Source organism: Rhinolophus ferrumequinum, chromosome 6 (assembly GCF_004115265.2).
Source record: "Rhinolophus ferrumequinum isolate MPI-CBG mRhiFer1 chromosome 6, mRhiFer1_v1.p, whole genome shotgun sequence".
In the NCBI taxonomy this organism is placed as follows: Eukaryota; Metazoa; Chordata; class Mammalia; order Chiroptera; family Rhinolophidae; genus Rhinolophus; species Rhinolophus ferrumequinum.
The window spans coordinates 74,304,773-74,324,906 of NC_046289.1; the positions used below are offsets into that span (position 1 = coordinate 74,304,773).

A 20,134-nucleotide genomic window follows, 5' to 3' on the forward strand; every position below is an offset into this window, starting at 1 on the left:
GGCGGGGAGGGGGAGAGGGAGGCGGAGGCGGGGCGTCGAGAGGCGGGCGAGGTGGGATGGAAAGGTGGGATGGGCGGAGCGGGCGGAGGAGGTCGGTGGAAACGCTGCTCTCTAGCAGTAGAGGGAGCCCCGCCTGAGCGGCCTTCCTCCGCCCCCCCAGCCCTCTCTTCTCTCCGGACTGTCCCCGCCTCCCCCAGTGCCTCCACTCCCCTCTACCCAGGAAGGCCGCGCGCATTCCGCGCGCTGCTTTCGCTTTCCCTTCACAGTGCCCACTCCTCGCTCCTCGTGCGGCGTTAGGCTCCCCGCCCCGGCCATGGCCACGCTCAGGGTCCAGCCTGAAGCCCAAGCCAAGGTGAGCGCTGCGGGTTCGAGGAAGGGCCCATTAGGGAGGCGTGGCGCCGAAAGGCTGAGGGCGTCAGGCTGCCGCCCCCTAGCCCCCAGACGTGAGTCGGGGTCAGTATCGAGTCCAAGTGAGCCTCTGTGCCCGGAGCACCTGAGCCTCAGGGAGACCGGCGGGGTCCGCCTGCCGGGATTGGAGAGGCGGCTGAGTGAAGCGGGGTGAGGTGAAGCGGAGAACCAGCGTGGAGGGGAAGTCCGCTGGCCCGGGGCCGGGCCCACACACAGTCTGGGTGCGGAACCTGCCTTGTCACCTCGTTGCTTTTCTCACGGGGAGGACCCCGGGGCCCACTCCGTCCCAGCCCGAGTCACAGAAGGCTCTTACACCTCTCCTTATAACAGCCCAGGAGACCCGAGGGATCTGTTGTCACTTGAACCACTTCACCGCCAGGAATGTTCTCATCCCCCAAATCCCGCCCCAAGGGGATCCACTCCACCTTTGCCCAGGCCAGGCCCTACACAATCCTAAGGGACCGGTCCTCATATGAACTGGCCATAAAGCCAGGTGTCTGAAGGGCTGCCTGTACCCCACAGGTGGATGTGTTCCGTGAAGACCTGTGTACCAAGGTAAGAACCGCCCCCTCAGTACCCCGTTCCTACCCATCTCCCACTGCTTAGCCTTTCATTGGTGGGCAGCTTCAGCCCTGCTTCACTACCCGAGAAGGGCGTTGGATTCTGACCTCCATCCTCCCCTGCCTCACCTCACTCCCAGACAGAGAGCCTGCTCGGGAGCTACTTCCCCAAGAAGATTTCTGAGTTGGATGCATTTTTAAAGGTACTGGGGCTGGGCAGGGAGCTAGAGAGTAGGAGCCAAGGGGAGAGTCTGAGGGGCCATGTGAGTGAGGAGGTGAGAGAGATGCCCTTGCCTCCAGCCCTCCTCCTACCCTGCACCAGGAGCCAGCTCTCAACGAAGCCAATCTGAGCAATCTGAAAGCCCCTTTGGACATCCCAGTGCCTGATCCAGTCAAGGAGAAAGAAAAGGAGGAGCGGAAGAAACAGCAGGAGGCAAGCTGGGAAGAGCTGGGAGGAGGGAGCCAACCATGGGGAATATCAGCCTTGGGCCTGACTCCCGAGAGCCCCTCTTTCCCTGCAGAAGGAAGACAAGGATGAAAAGAAGAAAGGGGAAGATGAAGACAAAGGTACTACTATGGTGGCAAAGGATGAGCCTCACCTCCCAGGAGCTCCTCCTGAAGGATTCTTCTTCCCCACCCCTCCCGCAGTCCCAGCCATGTGCCTGACCCATTGTCCGCTCTCTAGGTCCTCCCTGTGGCCCAGTGAACTGCAACGAAAAGATTGTGAGCCTCCTGCAGCGCCTAAAGCCTGAGATCAAGGATGTCATTGAGCAGCTTAACCTGGTGAGCCCTACCACTGCCACCGCCAGGCTTTAGGTCAAACCCTTTGTCTTCCTTGGTCCCTGCCAGTTAGGGCATGGCACTTGCCAGGTCTTAGCAGGAGAGGGCACAGCAAATGAAGCCAGAAGTCCAGGCCCTGGGACTCAAGATGGACCTGGCATACCTACACCCACTGTGGGCAGGGAAACAAGGAAGGACAGGAACCTGGGAATTGGGTTGAGGGCTGATGTGGCTTTGATGCCTTTCCCTCCTCCCAGGTCACCACCTGGTTGCAGCTGCAGATACCTCGAATTGAGGATGGAAACAATTTTGGAGTAGCTGTTCAGGTGAGAGCGCTGCCCACTCCTCCACCCTCCTTATGTCTCTAGTCCATGCTGTTTTCCACTTTACCTCTTGCATTCTTTCCTCAGGAGAAGGTGTTTGAGCTGATGACCGCCCTTCACACCAAGCTGGAAGGCTTCCACACTCAAATCTCCAAGTGAGTGTCTGCCCAACTGTACCTGCATGCACACTCAGCCTTTGGCTTGGACAGAGGCCTGGGCTCTCTCCTCCTTCTCCTGTTCCACACCTTTCTACTTCCCACAGGTATTTCTCTGAGCGGGGTGATGCCGTGACCAAAGCCGCCAAGCAGCCCCATGTGGTAGGTGAGGCCGAGGTCAGGGTATATGGGGGGAAGGATATATTTGAAGTGAGGCCTGACCCAGGTCTCCTGCAGGGTGATTATCGGCAGCTGGTGCACGAGCTGGATGAAGCAGAGTACCGGGACATCCGGCTGATGGTCATGGAGATCCGCAATGCTTATGTGAGGAGAAAAGGGTGGGGCAAGGGTGGGTAGAGGCAGCTTTCTCAGGCCACCCACTCCCTGACCCTGCAGGCTGGGAGTGATGGATGACCAAGTTCAGTCTCACCACAAGGTTAGAAATGGGGCATAGAGCTGGGGCCTACAACTGATCCCCACTCCTCCCTGGCCATGTAGGCTGTGTTATATGACATCATCCTGAAGAACTTCGAGAAGCTCAAGAAGCCCAGGGGAGAAACAAAGGGAATGATCTATTGAGCGCCTCCTCTCATACTGTGGTGGATCCAGCAGAGACCGTCCTATCTTTGACAGGGGACTTCAGACTTTGCCCCACCTTCCACCTGTTGAGGTTTCTCCCTCCCCTTGCCTCCCAGGCACAATAAATATAGTCGTAACAATACCCATCAGCTCAAGTCTCTTTATTGGATCTTGACACATGTACCCCGGCCCTGGCTCAGACATTTCCATTGGAGGGACCAACCCACTGGGTGATTCGAGTGTTAAGCTGCTGGTTGGTCCAGTCCTGCCGGATGTCATCGAGATGGCAGTCAAAGTCCACAAGGTGCTGGTAGGCCCGGCCTTCCAGTAGTGCTCCCACCATCTGCCGTGACTCTTCCCAGTCCCTCCACATCACTCTGAAATAACAACCCGCATGAAGGTCTAACTCAGCAGGCAGTAGGGCCAGACACACGACAGAAGTTAGGTCTAGAGTGGGTGGCCTGAGAAAGGGTCAGGGAGCGGGTGGCCTGAGAAAGCGCCCTTGCGCCCTACCTGGCCCTACCTGGCCCTGCCCGTGCCCTCTCACTTAGGTTCTGTGGTGACGCTAACACTGCTCGAAGGCAGCCCGCCGGTTCCAGGCGACCCTTTGTGCAGGACCAAGAACACCAGGCCCAGGTGTCCTGGGTTTCCAGGGAGAGCGAGAGAGAGTGGGGCACTCACAGGTTCTTGTCCTTGGGGACCCAACGGGCACCATGGTTCTCCAGGACGATGACTGGGGGCACATGAGACTGAGGCACCAGTTTCTGATTATCCAACTGCATGGACAAGAAAGGGCAGGTGAGGGCTTCAAGGATCCCCTTTCCTACTTTCTTTCCAACCCCCTCCTCCAAACCCAAGCCTCACCATAATAAGTACTGCACCAGGGAAGAATTCTGCAATCCGCCCAGCAATTTTCAAGGCCAGGGGCCCAGGGCTGTGTAGAGGGAAGATCAGAGGCGTGAGGAGTGGACTGAGCAGACCCTATCCATCTGAGCTGCGCCTCCCAGGTCTCAGACATGGGTGCAGTGATTGCCTCTCCTGTGGCTGACCTGGACCAGGGAAGGGGGGTCAGGCCTGCTTGATGCTTCATGCACAACTGCTTGATGCTTGAGTGCTGCAGGAAACAGGTACTCAGCCACTGCTGGTAAGAGTGGAAATCAAAGGTGGTCTTCTTGGAGGGTAATTTGGCATAACCATCCAAATTCATATTATACATATGCTGACCAAGAAATTCCACTATATAAAGAAGTTACTGTAGTAATAGGACAGTGTCTATAATAAAAATTTGGAAACAACCTCAATGTTTAATATAAGGCATAAATAATGGTACATCCTTATTCACACCATATAGCTTTAGGGCAAAGTAGATCTTGGTGTAGAGATGGAAAGATATCAGATGTTTATTAAATGAGGGAAAAGCAAATTACAAAACAGTATGTATAATTTGATCTAGATACATGGTTATTATGTAAGTAGATAATTTTTTCTGCATGCATATAAAGAAATTTCCTTTTGCTGGTTGGGCTTCCAACCAGTGTTTTCAGCAGTTGAGGGGCACTTCAGCTAAAGGAGGTGTCAGCCTTTTCTTATTGATACACAGGTGTCCTCCCCACCTCTAGAGCATTTTTATATTTATATTTCCTCACTTCAGTACCTAGTCTTGTGCCTGGTGTGCAGTCCCTGCTCCTAAGCGTTTCATTAAGGAAAGATGGAAGGAATGACCAAGAGGAGTTCTCTTGACACGCCAGCCACCCTCACCCAATAACCCTTGGCCTTCTGCCTGTAGCTACCCCACTTACCTCTGGTCGTTCAGAGCTGCATTGGCATGGTAGTACCCAGCCACTACCAGACCGGTCTGCGCGCCCCACACATCCACCTGCCGTGGGAAAGGGGCCATCAGTAAACTAAATCGTGCCGCCCACCCTGCTAGGGGCGTTCGGGGGTTTCGCGGAGGTTGATGAGCGTCCAGCGGCGGCACCTGGTTGAGGGCGACCTCCAGCATGACAGACAGGGCCAGGTGGTTGTGGAACAGGGGCACACAGTCGGTGAGGCACAGGCATTCTCCCGACGCCGGCGCCGGCGCCAGCAACAGCCCGTTGACCGCGGCATGCGGATACCGAGCTGCGTGCAGGCACATTTTCACGTAGGCTCTGGCCGAGATCTCCACCTCCCCCATGGCGAGCGGGACTCCCGCTCGCGTCTGCGAAGCTTCCTCCAGCGCCCTTGCGCCCTACCTGGCCCTGCCCTTGCCCTCTCACTTAGGTTCTGTGGTGACGCTAACACTGCTCGAAGGCAGCCCGCCGGTTCCAGGCGACCTCGGCTCCAGAGTCCGGCCCCCACCAGGCCGGGTCGCAGGCGGTCCCGATTGCATGCTGCGGCACCCAGCTCCACCTCCGCCCGCCCCCAGAGGGCGGCGGCAGATACAGGCTCGTCTTGGGGACCCAGAGCAGGAGGCTCTAATCTAAGCAGGACTTGCTTCTGGAGTCCCGCCCACATGGTGCCCTTTGATAGGCTTAGATGTTCTCATTTTGTCCTATCACCGGCCGCGTCCAAACCTTGTCCCGCCTTTGTCTCCAGCGTACTGGAAACAACCCACAACTGTAAAGAAAACTGTATGCACGCTGATTGGCTAGGATACCCGATTTCGGCTCTTGATTGTAGGATGGCTTCTTGTTACCTGTGCGGTCCGCCCCCAAAGGCCCGGCGGAGACTACAGGATGGAGCGGGCGCCCGAAGTCTGGTGTCCTGGAGCAGTGGCTCTTCAAACTTGGGCACCAAGCGGGTCGCCTCGCTCCTACTATCGAAGGAGTGGATTTGTACTCTAGACCGGCTCTGCCACTTAGTAATGAACCATGGCCTTGTTTAATGTAATATCTGCAGAAATAAAGACAGCAATTGGCTGAAGGGGAAAAAAGGACCCCCCCCAAAAAAAACCATGTACAGACCCACCCTTCCCATAATGTCCTGTGGTGTAATTTCATTCATCTCCATGCCTTGGGAGTGTTTTTTTCCCCTCCCAGGGCTTGAGAAAGAGTCCACTCATTCACCCATAATTCTTCCAGAGAAACCTCATTGTCCCTCCAGGCTTGCTCTGAGCTGATGAGGTGATGATGAAAGGTAGTTCGTTTCTTCATTCCCTGACCTCAGCCACAGAACTTTCCCCTTGTCTGTTCATAGCCTGATTATTCCAATAAGGGCTCTGCCCAAATGCCATACCTTCCAGGAAGCACTCATGAGATCCCCAGATGGAAAAAATCTTGTGAAACTCCCAAATAAAGGTTATCTTCATGGTTATTATGGCATGTAACAGTTTCCACCCTATTCTTTAGGATGACTTCTTAAGAACAGGATGGACATCTAATTCATCTTTGTCTTCCTGGCACCACATTCACATTCAGTATCTTGGACATAGGCAGCACTCAGTAAATGCTTTTTGAATGAATGACACACACCAGAGGTAATCCACATATAATATAGGTCATTTATTTCCCTGCTAGCCCTGGGCTCAGTACATAGATGGCTTCTCTTCACCCTTTGGGTTGATAATTTTCTCCATGTTGTTGCTGATGATATGATAAAGCTCAGCCTGGAAGAATGCCAGAAGGGCAGCAATCAGGTTCTTGGCCTTTCCTCTGCCCCTCCTGGTCCACCTCCCTTAGAGGCTTACCCCACACTCACATAGAAGGCCCTCAGGTCCAACACCATGGCCCTCAGCTCCCCATAGGCTGCCTCATCTCGCTCATGCACTAGGGCTCGGTAATCCATCTGGGATGGGAAAAGCAAAGCTGAGTCAGCCCCATTGAAGGTCAGGACAGTCTGGTTTTCTCACACAGGGAATAGGTAACTTGAACATGAGCCCTTTTCAGCATCAAGAAATGGGATTCTCACAGGACCAAACAGAGAAAGGGGTTAAGGTTTCTGAAGCCCAAATCAGTTTTCCTAGGCAATGCTTTTGGCTTAATATTCCCCACATTGGGAAGGTCATAAACAAGACAAAGAGAACCTCTATTCCCCTTTCCTCACCCCACCCCCAGCCAGCATCAGGGGAAAGGCTGTTGGACAATCCACTCACTACATGGGTCTCCTTAGAGGCCTTGGCCACAGCATCCCCGCGTTCTGAGAAGTACCTGCCGGAAACAAGGGGAGTAACCACAGGAACGGGGGTTCATATTCTCCCTCAGACCCTTCCCAAAGCCCTCTATCATCCTGATGGGACTGCCCAGCTTTGGGAGTCCCAAAGAAATGTCCCCACAGCCCCCTGTGCTGGCCCTCCAGCTGCCCTCACTTGGAAATTGTTGTCTGGAAAGCTTCTACTTTGGTCTTGACTGCATTCACCCTCTCCAGCACCTTCTCCTGTGGGGACAAAAGAGATGGGAGGCAAAGAAAACACTTCATCTCTTCCATCCTTCACTCACCATCTCCTTCCTCCTCTGTTATGTCTAGCTCCTATCCCCCACTCCCCAAGTCTCTCACCATTTAATATACTTATACACCCTTCTCTTACCTGGATTGCCACCCCAAAGTCATTTCCATCCTCAATCTTGGGGATCAGGTGCTGGATCCATGTGATCACCTATGTTAAGAGGTATCATGTAGGAATCATTCAACAAACTTGCTGGGTTCTTCCTATTTCCACTACTCCCTAAGGCGACATATTTAACTGAGCATTTATTATGTACCAGGCACTGTGCTACGTATTATACATCTCATTTAATCGTCACAGCAACCTTTCAAGGTATATCTTTTTATTATACCCACTTAACAGATGAAAAAACTGAGTCACAGAATGTCTAAGTTACTTATTTAAGATAATCAACTAGGTAAGTGATAAAGTCATGATTTGATTCCAAGCAGTCTCCCTCTAGGGCCTAAACTCTTAAACCAACTCACTTGCATAGCACCTGCACTGTGTGCCTGGTACAGCAGTGAATTCTGAGATTGTGGAGGTGGATATATCCGAGTCTCTGATCTCAGGGATACCACTGTGATATCAGAGGTGTAGCAGAACAAAAGGTATCTAAACGCAAGGCACAGAAGGAATCTTCCTATTTCAGGAATAGTTCCTGAATGAAGGACTTGCATCTCTGAAGAATACCAGGGTCTGGCCTGGTTTGTCTTCTCATTCTATTTCTCCCAGTTCCCAGGCTTACCAGAATGCATTTTTCTTTGAGAGTCCAGACTTCTGGCTTAATCAGGGCAAGTAGGGCCAGGACCTTCTCATTCCCAGGAAGAAAGCCGCATTTAGGGACTATAGAAAAGAGGGGATTTAGGCTCCTTTTTCATTAAGTAGTCACTGTGCCATTTCCCTTCCCCTGGCCATCCCTTCCTCTCTTACCTTCTTTCTTCTCCTGCTTATCTGTTTCCATCTAAGGTAAAAAGGGGGAAAGTAGCTTCAGAAAAAGTCTTGACGGTTGAAAAGCCATCATCTCCACTGGGTTTATATAGTATGAGCCCTACACCCTGAGTGCCTCACCTCATCATCCTTGGGTGGGGGGTCTGGAATAGGGATGTCCAGTGGGGCCCGGAGAGAGGTCAGGTCAGCCACATTGAGGGAGTCCTCCTGCACAGAGCTTACTGTCAGGGGATGCCCAGCCTTCCCTGAACACATCCCTCCCGCCCTCTGCCTCCCAATCTAGGCTCAGGCCTCACACCATCCTAACATTCCCAGTCCACCAATCACAACCACTCACAAATGTTCTCTGCATGCTGATCCCAGTTGTTAGATAGAGAGGGTGAGTGGAGAGGAAAGAGGCCGTGGGATGGGGCAAGAGGAGCCCACACTACTCACCTGCAAGAGCTGGCTCAGGTAAATGATTTTCTGTGGCAAGAATCTGTAGAGGAATTCTTCAGCCTGCGGGTTACATTGTGAAGGTGGGAAATCACAGAAGACATTTAATGAGATGCCTGAGAAGTGGGACTGGAAGGATCCTTGGAAATCACTGAATCTAAGACCTACAAATGAGGAAACTGAAGCCCTGAAAAGTGAAAGGATTTTCTCAAGCTAGGAAGTGACACAACCAAGGTTAGGACTGTGGTATTCCTGCTTTGGGGTCACAGCGTTTCTTTCCCTCAACACCAAAAGAGGGGAGAAAAGTGGCAGAAGTGGGGAGAGTATGTAGAGGAATCAAATTAAGGGTAGAGATAAATAATTAGGAGCTTATCTTGGATGAAGTCTTGATAAGGAAAATAGGGCCCAGGTCTAGGGTGGGTTTGGGGGTCACTCTGAGAGGTTGTGACCCTCAAGTATCGGTTTAAAATTCTGGGTCAAATCGCTTGAATCCAGAAGACTTACCTCCTGGAAAAGATTTTGCCGGAAGACATCCACCTGTACAGAGAGCAGTACCCGGATGTTGGTTAAGGGTCTCAGTTGTCAAGAGTAAGATTCCACCCCCCAATGGGATGCCCTCTAACTTGGCTCAGGCCTTTCCCACAAGCCAGATTTCTCTGGAAGCCCATGCTCACTGCATATACTGGTCAGAGGGCAGGATTCTGGGAATCCCCAGGGCAGAAGTGAAAGCACTGAATAGGGAGGTTGGGGGAGCTCTTTGGTACGGCTGTGGACCCCTGGAGCACCCAGCTTGGCCGCCATCCAGGAGGGCTCCCTGGACCCCTCCTGGCCTCCGGTCTCCATTACCTGTTTGCGGGCTTCCCCGCTCGGGCGTACCCCACAAGGCTTGGCCATGCTGCTCCAGTTGCTAGATCTTCGGTCTCCCGGTTCCCCGCCTGGGCTTTCGCTTTCACTCCCCACGTCCAGGCCCGCCCCCCTTAACCCCACCCCTTTCTTTCTTTTCCCCCTCCCCCTGGCAAGCCGCAAACCGTAGGGAGCCCCTCAGCCATTCTCGGCCAGTTGAGACTAGAAGAGGCGGTGCCGACTCGGTCACAAGCCCAGGGGCTGTCCGAGGGAGGGGCCAGGACGGGTGGGACCGCGGAGCCTGAACTGGAGCAGTCCTTCCAGAGAAGGGGCGGGGCTTACAGGGAGAGGCGAGGGAGTCCGGGGAAGTCCGGGACTGGGGTAAGAGGGGTGGAGTGGGAAAGGGGGTGTTCAGTGCTGGGGCTCTCCCGAGGAGGCTCGACTCTGAGGAGGGGGCTGGAGAGAGATCAGAGCGGTGGGAGAAGTAGTAGAAATGAAGGCCTGGGGCTGAGTAGGAGAGTATGAAAGGGAGGAGGCGCGGGGCTTCCTCCCGGAGGGCGCCTTGCCTTCAAGACCGACTGGAGAAGTTCGCTTGAGCCGGGCTCAGGCCGGCCAGAGTCGAGTCTCCGGCAGAATGGTACTTCTCCGGTCTACTGGTCTAGATAGAGAGGAAGGCTTTGAGGGAAATAAGTTATCCCCGCTCCTTTGGCAATTCATAAAAGAGCGGAATCAGCCTGGAGGAAGGCGGGGAAGAGCTCTAGAACAGGGTTAAAGGCTGTGAGGCTCTAGGGGAGGAGCCAGGGGCCATTTACCCTTCTCATTGGCTGGAACCAGGCCTCCCTTCTTGGCCACGCCCCATAATTCCCTGATCCCGCCTTCCTTTACCTTAGACCCCTCCTCTTCCCCTGAAACTGGGTCGCAGTCCCGCCCTCTTCCCTAGTACTTCCTGTTCCCGGTTAACCCTGGCGGGGGGCCGGGTGCTGAAGAGTGACCGTGGCCTGAGTGACCCGGGAAGGCTACGCGGACTGGGTTGGGCCGTGAAGCCAGATACCAGGCAGGAGCGGCGCCGCTCGGGCGGAGCGCAGCCTGTGCGGTGTCCCGGCGGGCCGCGGGACTGGGGCTGACTCCTGTCTCGGGATGCCGGGGGAGGATGAGAAGCAGGCCTTCCTGGCGGCCCGCGAGGAGCTGGCGAGCGCCCTGAGGAGGGATTCTGGGCAGGCGTTTTCCGTGGAGCAGCTCCGGCCGCTGCTGGTCACTTCTCTGCCTCCAGCTGACCGCTACCTGCAGCTGGACGCCGCACGCCTGGTCCGCTGTAACGCTCACGGGGAGGTTAGGCCCGGTCCGGCTGGGGAGGGCCACCGAGGATCTGAGCCTGGGACGGGGCTTACAGCTCTCTGCTCTCTGACTGCTTCCAGCCCCGAAACTACCTCAACACCCTGTCCACGGCCCTGAACATCCTGGAGAAATATGGCCGCAACCTCCTCAGCCCTCAGAGGCCCCGGTACTGGCGCGGGGTCAAGTTTAATAACCCGGTGTTTCGAACTACGGTGGATGCTGTGCAGGTGAAGCCCCTGGGGACCGTTATGGGAGAAGGGAGCTTGGCCTGCGCTGGGGGTTGGTAGAAAGGACCTGAGGCTGTGCCTAATGTGGAGGGGTTCAGCCCTATTGGGAAGGGGCCCTGCTGGGTGATGACTGGTTGTGAATGTGTGGCAGTGGGGCCGGGATGTTCTGCGGTTGTATGGCTACACAGAGGAGCAGCCTGATGGGTTGAGCTTCCCTGAGGGACAAGACGATCCAGATGCGCACCAAGTTGCTACAGTCACACTGGAAGTACTGTTACTTCGGACGGAGCTCACTCTGCTGTTACAGGTGAGATATCTCTAGTCCTGAGGACTTAAGCACCAGGGCTGGGAGGCTCAGCCTAACTCCAAAGCCAGTCTGGGGACTCCCATGCTGCTGAGCCATGGGCATAGTCCCCACAGCAACCTGGGAGCTCCCCTACTATACTCCCTGTGAATGCTGGGGCACCCGGGCTTAGAGAGAAGGCCTCATTCCAGAGCTGTAGGTTGAGAACTCTTATCTCGTTTGCAGAATACCCACCCAAGGCCACAAGCACTGGAGGAGCTGCTGGAAGACAAGGTTGAAGATGATGCAGTAAAGGCAGGAATGGGGCTTTGAGGCCTGATGAACAAAGGGGCAGGGGGTGGGCGGCTCCCCAAACCCTTGCCTATTCCCTGCCCTTTTTCCTCAGATGTTCCAGCTCTCAGATTTTGCCCCTGTACTGAGAGAGATTGCTCCTGGTCCCCTCACCACACCCTCTGCCTCAGGTATTGTTGGTCCTGTGTTGGGGGAGGGAGTGTTAATAGACCATATTGATGGAAATTTGGGGCCCTCATCTGTCTAGCTTTTTGGTTATCTGCCTTTCCATTTTTTTTTAAAGAGATTAAAATAGTTTCCTTGAGTCCAGATGTGTTGAAAAGTAGTCTATGATTTGTCCCCCTCCACAGCACATTCAGTTGTAACCTGGTCTTTTTCAGATAGATGTTCTGTTTCCCTCCTTTTCTCCAGGCTCCACTCCTGGTCCCTGCTTCTTCTGTGGTTCTACCCCAGGTACACTGCACTGCTCAGCCTGTAAACAGGCCTTGTGTCCAGCTTGTGATCGCCTGTTCCATGGGCACCCATCCCGTGCCCATCACCTCCGCCAGACCTTGCCCTGGGCCCCCCAGGCCACCCACTTGACCCCCAGGTGAGAGGCCTTCCCTTCTGAAAGGGAATGAAATTGACAGAATTTAGTTATTTGAGTATCTACTATGTGCCGCATTCTGTGATAAAGACTGTTTTATAGAGAAGGCAAGCAGCCAGTTACTGCCCTCTTAGAGATCACAGACATATCAAGCAAGTAGCAGTCGCCACAAGATAGATTATTATGGAGTGCAAATAGGTAGTAGGAGGATGCAACCTAGTCTGAAGGATCAGCTCAATCAGTTGGCAGTATTTTTAAGCACCTCGTATGGGTCAGTCCCTATGTTAGGGATATCTACCAGCAAGATGTGAACTTTAAGCTGTCATTTACATGTTGAACAGGCTGTGGGTATAGGAGAGTTCCAGACAGCAAAACGTGCAAAGGCCAGAGCCATGTGTCATCATGCAGGAATGAGGGATGCCTGGGGTGAGGGACCCAGGCACCAGGTCCCCCCTCAGTAGTCCATGTCGACTTTCCCATTACAGCTTACCTGCTTCAGCTCCACCACGGCCCCAGTCAACCTCCCTTCTGGCCCTGGGAGACAGCTCTCTTTCTTCTCCTGATTCTGCAAGTGCCCGTCTGCCCTGGCACTGCGCTGCCTGTGCCATACTAAATGAATCTTGGGCAGTGCTCTGTGTGGCCTGTGATCGGCCCAGAGGCTGTAAGGGGTTGGGGCTGGGGATCGAGGGTCCCCAAGGATCTGGGGGCCTAGAACCTGAGCTTGCACAGGGTCGCTGGGCCTGCCAGAGCTGCACCTTTGAGAATGAGGCGGCGGCTGTGCTGTGTGCCATATGTGAACGACCTCGGCTGGCTCAGCCTCCTAGCCTGGTGGTGGATTCTCGGGATGCTGGCGTTTGCCTGCAGCCCCTTCAGGTAACCTAATCCTGGGCTTTCCGTCTCTTTATTTGCACCTGTTACCATTTGCCATTCTCTATTTCCTCATCCCGTTTTCCTTTGGTTTCCTCATGTCTTCCCCCCAGCTCCCTATATTTCCATCTTGAGCTTCAGCCAGCTTTCAATGGGATAATTCTTTCTGCCTTCTCAGCAGGGGGATACTTTGCTCTCCTCTGCCCAGACTCCAGTCTGGTACTGTATTCACTGTACCTTCTGCAACTCGGGCCCTGGCTGGGTGTGTGCTATGTGCAACCGGACCAGCAGCCCCATCCCAGTAAAGCACGCCCCCCAGCCCCATGCCAGCTCTTTGGAAGAGCGACTCCCTGAGCCACGGCCTCCACGATGTCTCAGTGCCCCCCTGACCAGTTCCTGTGGGGACCCTGAGAAGCAGCGCCAAGACAAGATGCGGGAAGAAGGTCTTCAGCTAGTGATCAAGATCCGGGTAAAGATTTGGGCCTGGGATGAGGCGGGGCTGAGCTGGTGGGGGAAGGGAGAGGCTGCAGTTGATTAATGTGAATTCTCATAAAACTGGTCATTGTTAGCCACAGCCGCCTTTTATTGAACACTTCCCATATGGCAGGTATCATGTGCTCTGCTCACAAGATCATAGTCTGAGCTCAACCACTGTCAGCATTTTGGTTCAGGCTGATGGTGGATGAAGGACACCCTTCCTGATAGGCCCTCTGGGTGGGACTGTGCCTTAGGAAGGGGAAGCCGCAGGCGCCTGTCCAGAGGAGGTCTTCTCAGCTCTGCAGTACTCGGGCACCGAGGTGCCCTTGCAGTGGTTGCGGTCAGAGCTGCCCTACGTGCTGGAGATGGTGGCTGAGCTAGCTGAACAGCAGGCCCCGGGGCTAGGGGCCTTTTCCTGTCAGGAGGCCCGGAAAGCCTGGCTGGATCGTCATGGCAATCTGGACGAAGCTGTGGAAGAGTGTGTAAGGACCCGGCGGAGGAAGGTACCAGCTGTGCCGGAGGGACAGGGGGGAGGGTTGTGGGTCTCAGAGTCTCTCATACTCTCTCCTTTGCCTGCTTTTTCCCTCTTCATTCCTTTTCTCCATTCCCAACTCATAGGTGCAGGAACTCCGGTCCCTTGGCTTTGGGCCTGAGGAGGGGTCTCTTCAAGCATTGTTCCAACATGGAGGTGACGTGGCACGGGCCCTGACTGAGCTACAGCGCCAGCGCCTGGAGCCCTTCCATCAGCGCCTGTGGGACAGTGGCCCTGAGCCCACCGTTTCCTGGGACGGGCCAGATAAGCAGGTGCTGAGAGGAGGTGATGAGCCATGTAGGGGGGCGGAGGAAAGGCTGAGGGGAAGGAGCTTTGGGTCTGACAGCCACTTCTGCCCTCTCCGCCTGAATCACATTGCAGAGCCTGGTTAGACGGCTTTTGGCAGTCTATGCACTCCCCAGCTGGGGCCGGGCAGAGCTGGCACTGTCACTGCTACAGGAGACACCCAGGAACTATGAGTTGGGGGACGTGGTGGAAGCTGTGAGGCAGAGCCAAGACCGGGCCTTCTTGCGCCGCTTGCTGGCCCAGGAGTGTGCCGTGTGCGGCTGGGTGCTGCCCCGCAACCGAGTAAGCCCCTCTCCCCTGATCCTGGCCTTAGAATAACTCTCGTGCCTTTGGACCCCTACTCCACCCATCCCTCGTCTCGGGTCCTGTCTTTTGCTCTACAGTTGCCCACGTGCCCTTGAAGGCTTCTGGGAAGAGGAGGGCAGGAATAGGCCACCTTCCCCCACCTCCATTTTTTGATGTTCTCTTATGGAAAATTTCAAACATACAATGGTAGAGAAAAGTGTATAACAGATTCCCTCCTCTACCCCCACCACGTATTCATCACCAAGCTTCAGCAATTATAAACGTATGGCCAATCTTTTTTTCACCTCCACACACACAGGATTATTTTGAAGCAAATGTCAGGCGTCATATGGTTTATCTGCTGATATTTCCGTATGTATCTCTAAAAGAAGACTCTTCGAAAACATAGCCACAAATACCATTGTCACCACCAAAAAATTAACAGTAATTCTTTAATGTCATCGTCAAATCTCCAATTGGTAGGAGCAGGCCCCTCTTATTCCTGAGCCCCCATTTACTCGAGGTCAGAAGTGGCAGTTCTTTGGCCAAATAGAGTCCAGTTGAGTTAGGCTGGCTCTGTATCTTTTTTGGTTCCGTTTTGTTGATACTCTATTTTAAAACAACTGTACAGTCACAGGAAGTTGCAAAACTACTATAGAGTCCTATGTGCTTTACACCCACCTTCTCCCCTTGGTGACTTCCTATATAGTTATAGTACAATATCAAGACCAAGAAATAGACATGGGTACAATGTTAGCTAGAAGGCAGACCTTGTTCGTTTTTTGCATGGATGTGTGTGGGGGGCAGTCGGGGGGAATTCTACACAATTTTATCCCATTTAGAGATTCATGTAACCACTACCACAATCAAGATATAGACACCCACAAAGAAACCCCTCGTGCTACCCCTTTATATTGTATATATACAACTTCTTCCCTTCCTCCCATCACCTGGCAACGACTGGTCTGTTCTCCATCTCTGTGTTTTATCATTTTAAGGATGTTATATGTGTGTTTGCTTTTAATTGAATATGAATGCCTTTAGGGGGCATTCTTCCTTTTACCTTAGTTCTCACCATTGTCTGTTTCCCTTCACCTGACAACATTCAGACATTTATGTTGCCTGCCTGGCACTTGTTGGCGTTAGACGTTGCTCCCCCGCCCAGTTGTTAACTAGACCCTGGTTTCTCATGAATACCTGGCTATTGCCCCTTCCCCAGGCTGGCAGCTGTGGCTCCTGACCCCCTCCTCTCCCCGCTCACCCTCTAGATGCAGGCCCTGACTTCCTGTGAATGTACCATCTGTCCCGACTGCTTCCGCCAGCACTTCACCATCGCCCTGAAGGAGAAGCACATCACAGACATGGTGTGCCCCGCCTGTGGCCGCCCCGACCTCACCGATGACACACAGTTGCTCAGCTACTTCTCCACTCTTGACATCCAGGTACTGCAGTCTCTGGGTCTCAGGGCACCCTGGGCTTTGAACAAGAACCCTGCCCACCCTCCACTTCTGCATTCTGTCCCCAGCTTCGAGAGAGTCTAGAACCAGATGCCTATGCCCTGTTCCACAAGAAGCTAACTGAGGGTGTGCTCATGCGGGACCCCAAGTTCTTGTGGTGTGCCCAGGTCAGTGGCCTGCCCAAAGGAGCTTACTGGAGGTGCAGGGGTTGGGGGGGGTTGGGTGCCAGGCCTCAAACAGCTATGCTCTTGCACCCACAGTGCTCCTTTGGCTTCATATATGAGCGTGAGCAGCTGGAAGCAACATGTCCCCAGTGTCACCAGACCTTCTGTGTACGTTGTAAGCGCCAGGTGAGGCACATCCACCCTTCCAGAAATACTTCCTGAGCTGCTGGCAGGTACTGTGTTAGACTCGGGGTGTGTTGGACAACAGAACAGATACGAGCTCTGGGCTCAAGTTCTTACAGACGGGAGGGAGAGATGGAGGGAGGAAGGAAGGACGAGGGAAGGAGGAAGGGAGGGAGAGACGGTGGGAGGGCGGGTGAGTGGGGAGCAAGGGCAAAGTAGGAAGGCTGGGTGAAATGTAAAGGAGGAGGGAAGGGTGGGCGTAAGGGAGGGAGAGAAGGAAGAAAGAAAAGGAAGTGAGGGAGGGAGAGAGAACATAATTATACATGGGCACAAGTTCTGTGAAGAAAACAATAGGAGTCTGAGATGAGGAATAATGGAACGGGCCTTCTTAGGACAGAGAAGTCAGACAAGTCTTCTCTAAAATGGTTTAATTTAAGCTCAGGCCTGAAAGTTAAGAAGAAGTCAACTATGCAGAGTATTTGGGACAGAAAGAACAACGCATGGAATGGCCAAAGTCAGAGTAAAGTGTTATTGGCTGGAGCCTCCAGAGCAAGGGTAAGAGTAGCAGGCGGTTGGAGAGGAGCTCGCTGCCAGATCAGGAGAGACCATAAGACCAAGTGAAGAAGGTGTTTGCCTTTCATTCTAAGACTAAGCAAGGGGTGATATGACCTCATTTACCTTTGTAAAAGTTTAATATTTTATACCAAAAAATCGCATCTATATTATGAAACATAATAATAAAATAAACACCTGAAACCCTAGTACCAAACCTCAAAACTAGGACATTCCCAATCCTGTTAAAGCTGCCTGACTTACACTTTCAAAGACACTTTGGCTGCAAGGTGGAGGGTGGACCGTAGGGGAGCCTGAGTGGAGGCAGAGAGACTAGTAACTGAAGCAAGACCTGACCTGGCCCAGAATAAGATGGTCACAGGAGGGACAAAGAGAAAGGGGACAGGGTTAAAAATAGATGTTGGCACTATGTTAGCTAGGCTCGTGTGTTAGAGACAAGGGGTGCTGGTGAGTATGTGGTGGTATAAGGAAATCAAAGAACCAAGGGTGGCCCCTCAGTTTTGGATTTGAGCAAATGTGGGATGGCAGTGCCATAAACTTAAGCCAGGGATCACTGGATAAGAATGGAGGGGTCAGCAAGAAGGGCAGGGATGGAGCTTCCATGTGACGATTGCTCTCCTTCCGGCAGTGGGAGGAGCAGCACCGAGGCCGGAGCTGCGAGGATTTCCAGAACTGGAAACGCACCAATGACCCAGAATACCAGGCCCAGGGCCTGGCAATGTATCTTCAGGAAAATGGCATTGGTAAGGCTGCCCCACTAGGCCTGTTTGCCCAGTGATCTATCGTTGCCAGCAGCTCTCTTCCTGAGGGCCTTGAGGAGCAGTGGCAGCCCCAGCCCTGACCTGCTGTCCCTTGCAGACTGCCCCAAGTGCAAATTCTCGTACGCACTGGCCCGAGGAGGCTGCATGCACTTTCATTGCACCCAGTGCCGCCACCAGTTCTGCAGTGGATGCTATAATGCCTTTTACGCCAAGAATGTGAGCCCAGAGAATGGGGATGGAAGGGATAAACGGATGGGGGACTGCCATTGGCTTTGAGGGGCAGAAGCGGCCCAGGGGAAGAGAGGGAGGCCGGTGGGGTGTAAATGACCTCTGTCTGTCCCCTCTCCCCCTCTGCTTGCTCCAGACCCTCCAGTGTCTCTATCTGCCCCCACCCCTACACCCCTCACACAGGGGTTCCTGAGAGGCCAGGACCCCAACAGTCTCCAACTTCCCTCTCCCATCTGGGTTTCTGCCAGAAATGTCCAGACCCGAACTGCAGAGTGAAAAAGTCCCTACATGGCCACCACCCCCGAGACTGCCTCTTCTACCTGCGGGACTGGACTGCTCTCCGGCTCCAAAAGCTGCTACAGGTCAGGCGTGGCCAGGCTGGCTGGGTTGGTAGATTGCCCAGGAGAGGAGGCAGGGCCCAGGGTGGCAAGAAGGGAAAGGCTCTATGGGCTGGCATCAAGGAGAATCTAACGCCCGCCCCTCTGCCCCTCCTCAGGACAATAACGTCATGTTCAACACAGAGCCCCCAGCGGGGGCCCGGACAGTCCCTGGAGGTGAGTGTCAGGGAAAGCGTCGGAGAAGGGGAGAGGGTGGCTGGGCGCCCACTGTGCAGTTGGTCAAGGAAAGACTTGGGTCTGGGCTCAGAGCTGAGCTCAAGGCCCATCCTATGTGGACGTGTTGTGTGCCCATTGGCAAGTTAACCTCCCCGAGCCTTGTTTCTCCCTTTGTAAAATGGGGGTAATAGCCACCTTGCAGCTAAGCTATTTTACATGAGGCCACATTAAAGCACCTGGCACTCGATACTAATTTTCTTCTTTCATTCCCAAAGGATAATGATTCATTAGTTAACTCAATGAGTATTTAATGAGACTTGCTAGTTGCCGCCTTAGGTTCCATGAGGGCAACAGAAAGATGGCACATATGGTTCTAATGTACTCCATTTCTTACCATCTAGATAGAGTAAGACCTTCACAGAGTAAGTTAACTATGCAAGCGCTAAATCACCAAAGAACTGTTTCAGGGAGTATGTGATTATGGGCCAAAAGCCAGCTTGGATGAAAGCAGGGACAGGAAGGTCGCTGCCTTTGGATCAGAGCTGGTCTGCTATAATACAGGGCCATCTCTAAGTTCCCCCCACCACTACCACTGTTAGAGCAGGGGCTTCTGTGCTTCGGCCCCTCCCTGGATGCCACCTCCCACGCCTCCGTCCCAGTTCTCCTGGGGCCTGGTGGTCAGTGGCCTCCTCCCAACAAAGGGCCCTTTCCTGCCCTTACCCATAGGTGGCTGCCGAGTGATGGAGCAGAAGGAGGTTCCCAATGGGCTCCGGGATGAAGCTTGTGGCAAGGAGACTCCAGCTGGCTATGCGGGCCTCTGCCAGTGAGTGCCAGGCAGAGGGCATGGTTTTGGGGAGAAGGACAGGAGTGCTGAGGGTGTGCCCAGGTGGTAAAGTGGGTCTCTGGGAGCAGTGGGTCCTGCAAGTAGGAGGGAGGTGCCCTCTGGCCAAGGACCTGGATAGGTAGTAGCAAGCAATGTGCATGGGTTGGCAGTGCCTACATGTGCAGCAGGCAAGCGTTGTCAGTCTTATTCATCCAAGTATGCCAGGGCCTAGCACGGTGCTGGGCACACTCAGTTAACTCTGGCCGAACAGAAGAACGAATATCCCTCCCTCTCATCTCTCCAGGGCACACTACAAAGAGTATCTTGTAAGCCTCATCAATGCCCACTCACTGGACCCAGCCACCCTGTATGAGGTAGAGGAGCTGGAGACGGCTACCGAGCGCTACCTGCATGTGCGCCCCCAGGCGCTGGCTGGGGAGGATGCCCCCACCTACCACACCCGCTTGTTACAGGTGAAGCCTCCTGCCAGCCTCGCCTCTGGCCCTATGTTCTGAGCCCCCTAGCCAGCCAGTGTCTGAGCTCCAGGCTTCCAGGGTCATCATCTTCTCTCCTTCTGCAGAAGCTGATGGAAGAGGTGCCCTTGGGACAGAGTATCCCCCGCAGGAGGAAGTAGCTGAGGGAGAGGGTCCCAATGAGGGTCGCATGGCCTGACTCCTGCAAGAACAGCTCCAGCACCAATAAAGAAGCATCTCCTTGCCCAGGCTTCTTGGTCCTTCTTCCTGGC

General features: G+C 54.0%; 4 protein-coding genes across 4 annotated transcripts; 2 read left to right on the forward strand and 2 right to left on the reverse strand.

Annotated features, from left to right (window-relative positions):
- Nucleotides 1-71: 71 nt before the first annotated feature.
- PSME1 (proteasome activator subunit 1) lies at nt 72-2,951 on the forward strand. Its single transcript, XM_033106893.1, has 11 exons — nt 72-352; nt 931-963; nt 1,109-1,171; nt 1,291-1,401; nt 1,490-1,535; nt 1,654-1,751; nt 2,006-2,074; nt 2,159-2,226; nt 2,334-2,388; nt 2,464-2,550; nt 2,725-2,951. Exons 1-11 carry the CDS (start codon nt 314-316, stop codon nt 2,803-2,805), a joined length of 750 nt encoding a protein of 249 aa, XP_032962784.1. The 5' UTR covers nt 72-313; the 3' UTR covers nt 2,806-2,951.
- EMC9 (ER membrane protein complex subunit 9) lies at nt 2,952-5,347 on the reverse strand. Its single transcript, XM_033106895.1, has 5 exons — nt 4,784-5,347; nt 4,605-4,681; nt 3,670-3,739; nt 3,487-3,581; nt 2,952-3,182 (listed from the first exon to the last, which is right to left on the reverse strand). Exons 1-5 carry the CDS (start codon nt 4,979-4,981, stop codon nt 3,002-3,004), a joined length of 621 nt encoding a protein of 206 aa, XP_032962786.1. The 5' UTR covers nt 4,982-5,347; the 3' UTR covers nt 2,952-3,001.
- Nucleotides 5,348-6,266: 919 nt separating this feature from the next.
- Nucleotides 6,267-9,587, reverse strand: PSME2 (proteasome activator subunit 2). The gene is made up of 11 exons (XM_033106894.1): nt 9,440-9,587; nt 9,098-9,130; nt 8,594-8,656; nt 8,279-8,365; nt 8,141-8,171; nt 7,956-8,053; nt 7,310-7,378; nt 7,091-7,158; nt 6,878-6,932; nt 6,484-6,570; nt 6,267-6,391 (listed from the first exon to the last, which is right to left on the reverse strand). Exons 1-11 carry the CDS (start codon nt 9,485-9,487, stop codon nt 6,311-6,313), a joined length of 720 nt encoding a protein of 239 aa, XP_032962785.1. The 5' UTR covers nt 9,488-9,587; the 3' UTR covers nt 6,267-6,310.
- Nucleotides 9,588-9,703: 116 nt separating this feature from the next.
- Nucleotides 9,704-20,112, forward strand: RNF31 (ring finger protein 31). The gene is made up of 21 exons (XM_033106890.1): nt 9,704-10,765; nt 10,852-10,998; nt 11,150-11,305; nt 11,528-11,596; nt 11,688-11,763; nt 12,005-12,182; nt 12,665-13,052; nt 13,225-13,515; nt 13,778-14,026; nt 14,142-14,327; nt 14,437-14,643; nt 15,915-16,088; nt 16,172-16,270; nt 16,364-16,453; nt 17,652-17,766; nt 17,882-18,000; nt 18,261-18,374; nt 18,509-18,566; nt 19,293-19,389; nt 19,694-19,862; nt 19,970-20,112. Exons 1-21 carry the CDS (start codon nt 10,574-10,576, stop codon nt 20,021-20,023), a joined length of 3,228 nt encoding a protein of 1,075 aa, XP_032962781.1. The 5' UTR covers nt 9,704-10,573; the 3' UTR covers nt 20,024-20,112.
- The last annotated feature ends 22 nt before the right edge of the window (nt 20,113-20,134 follow it).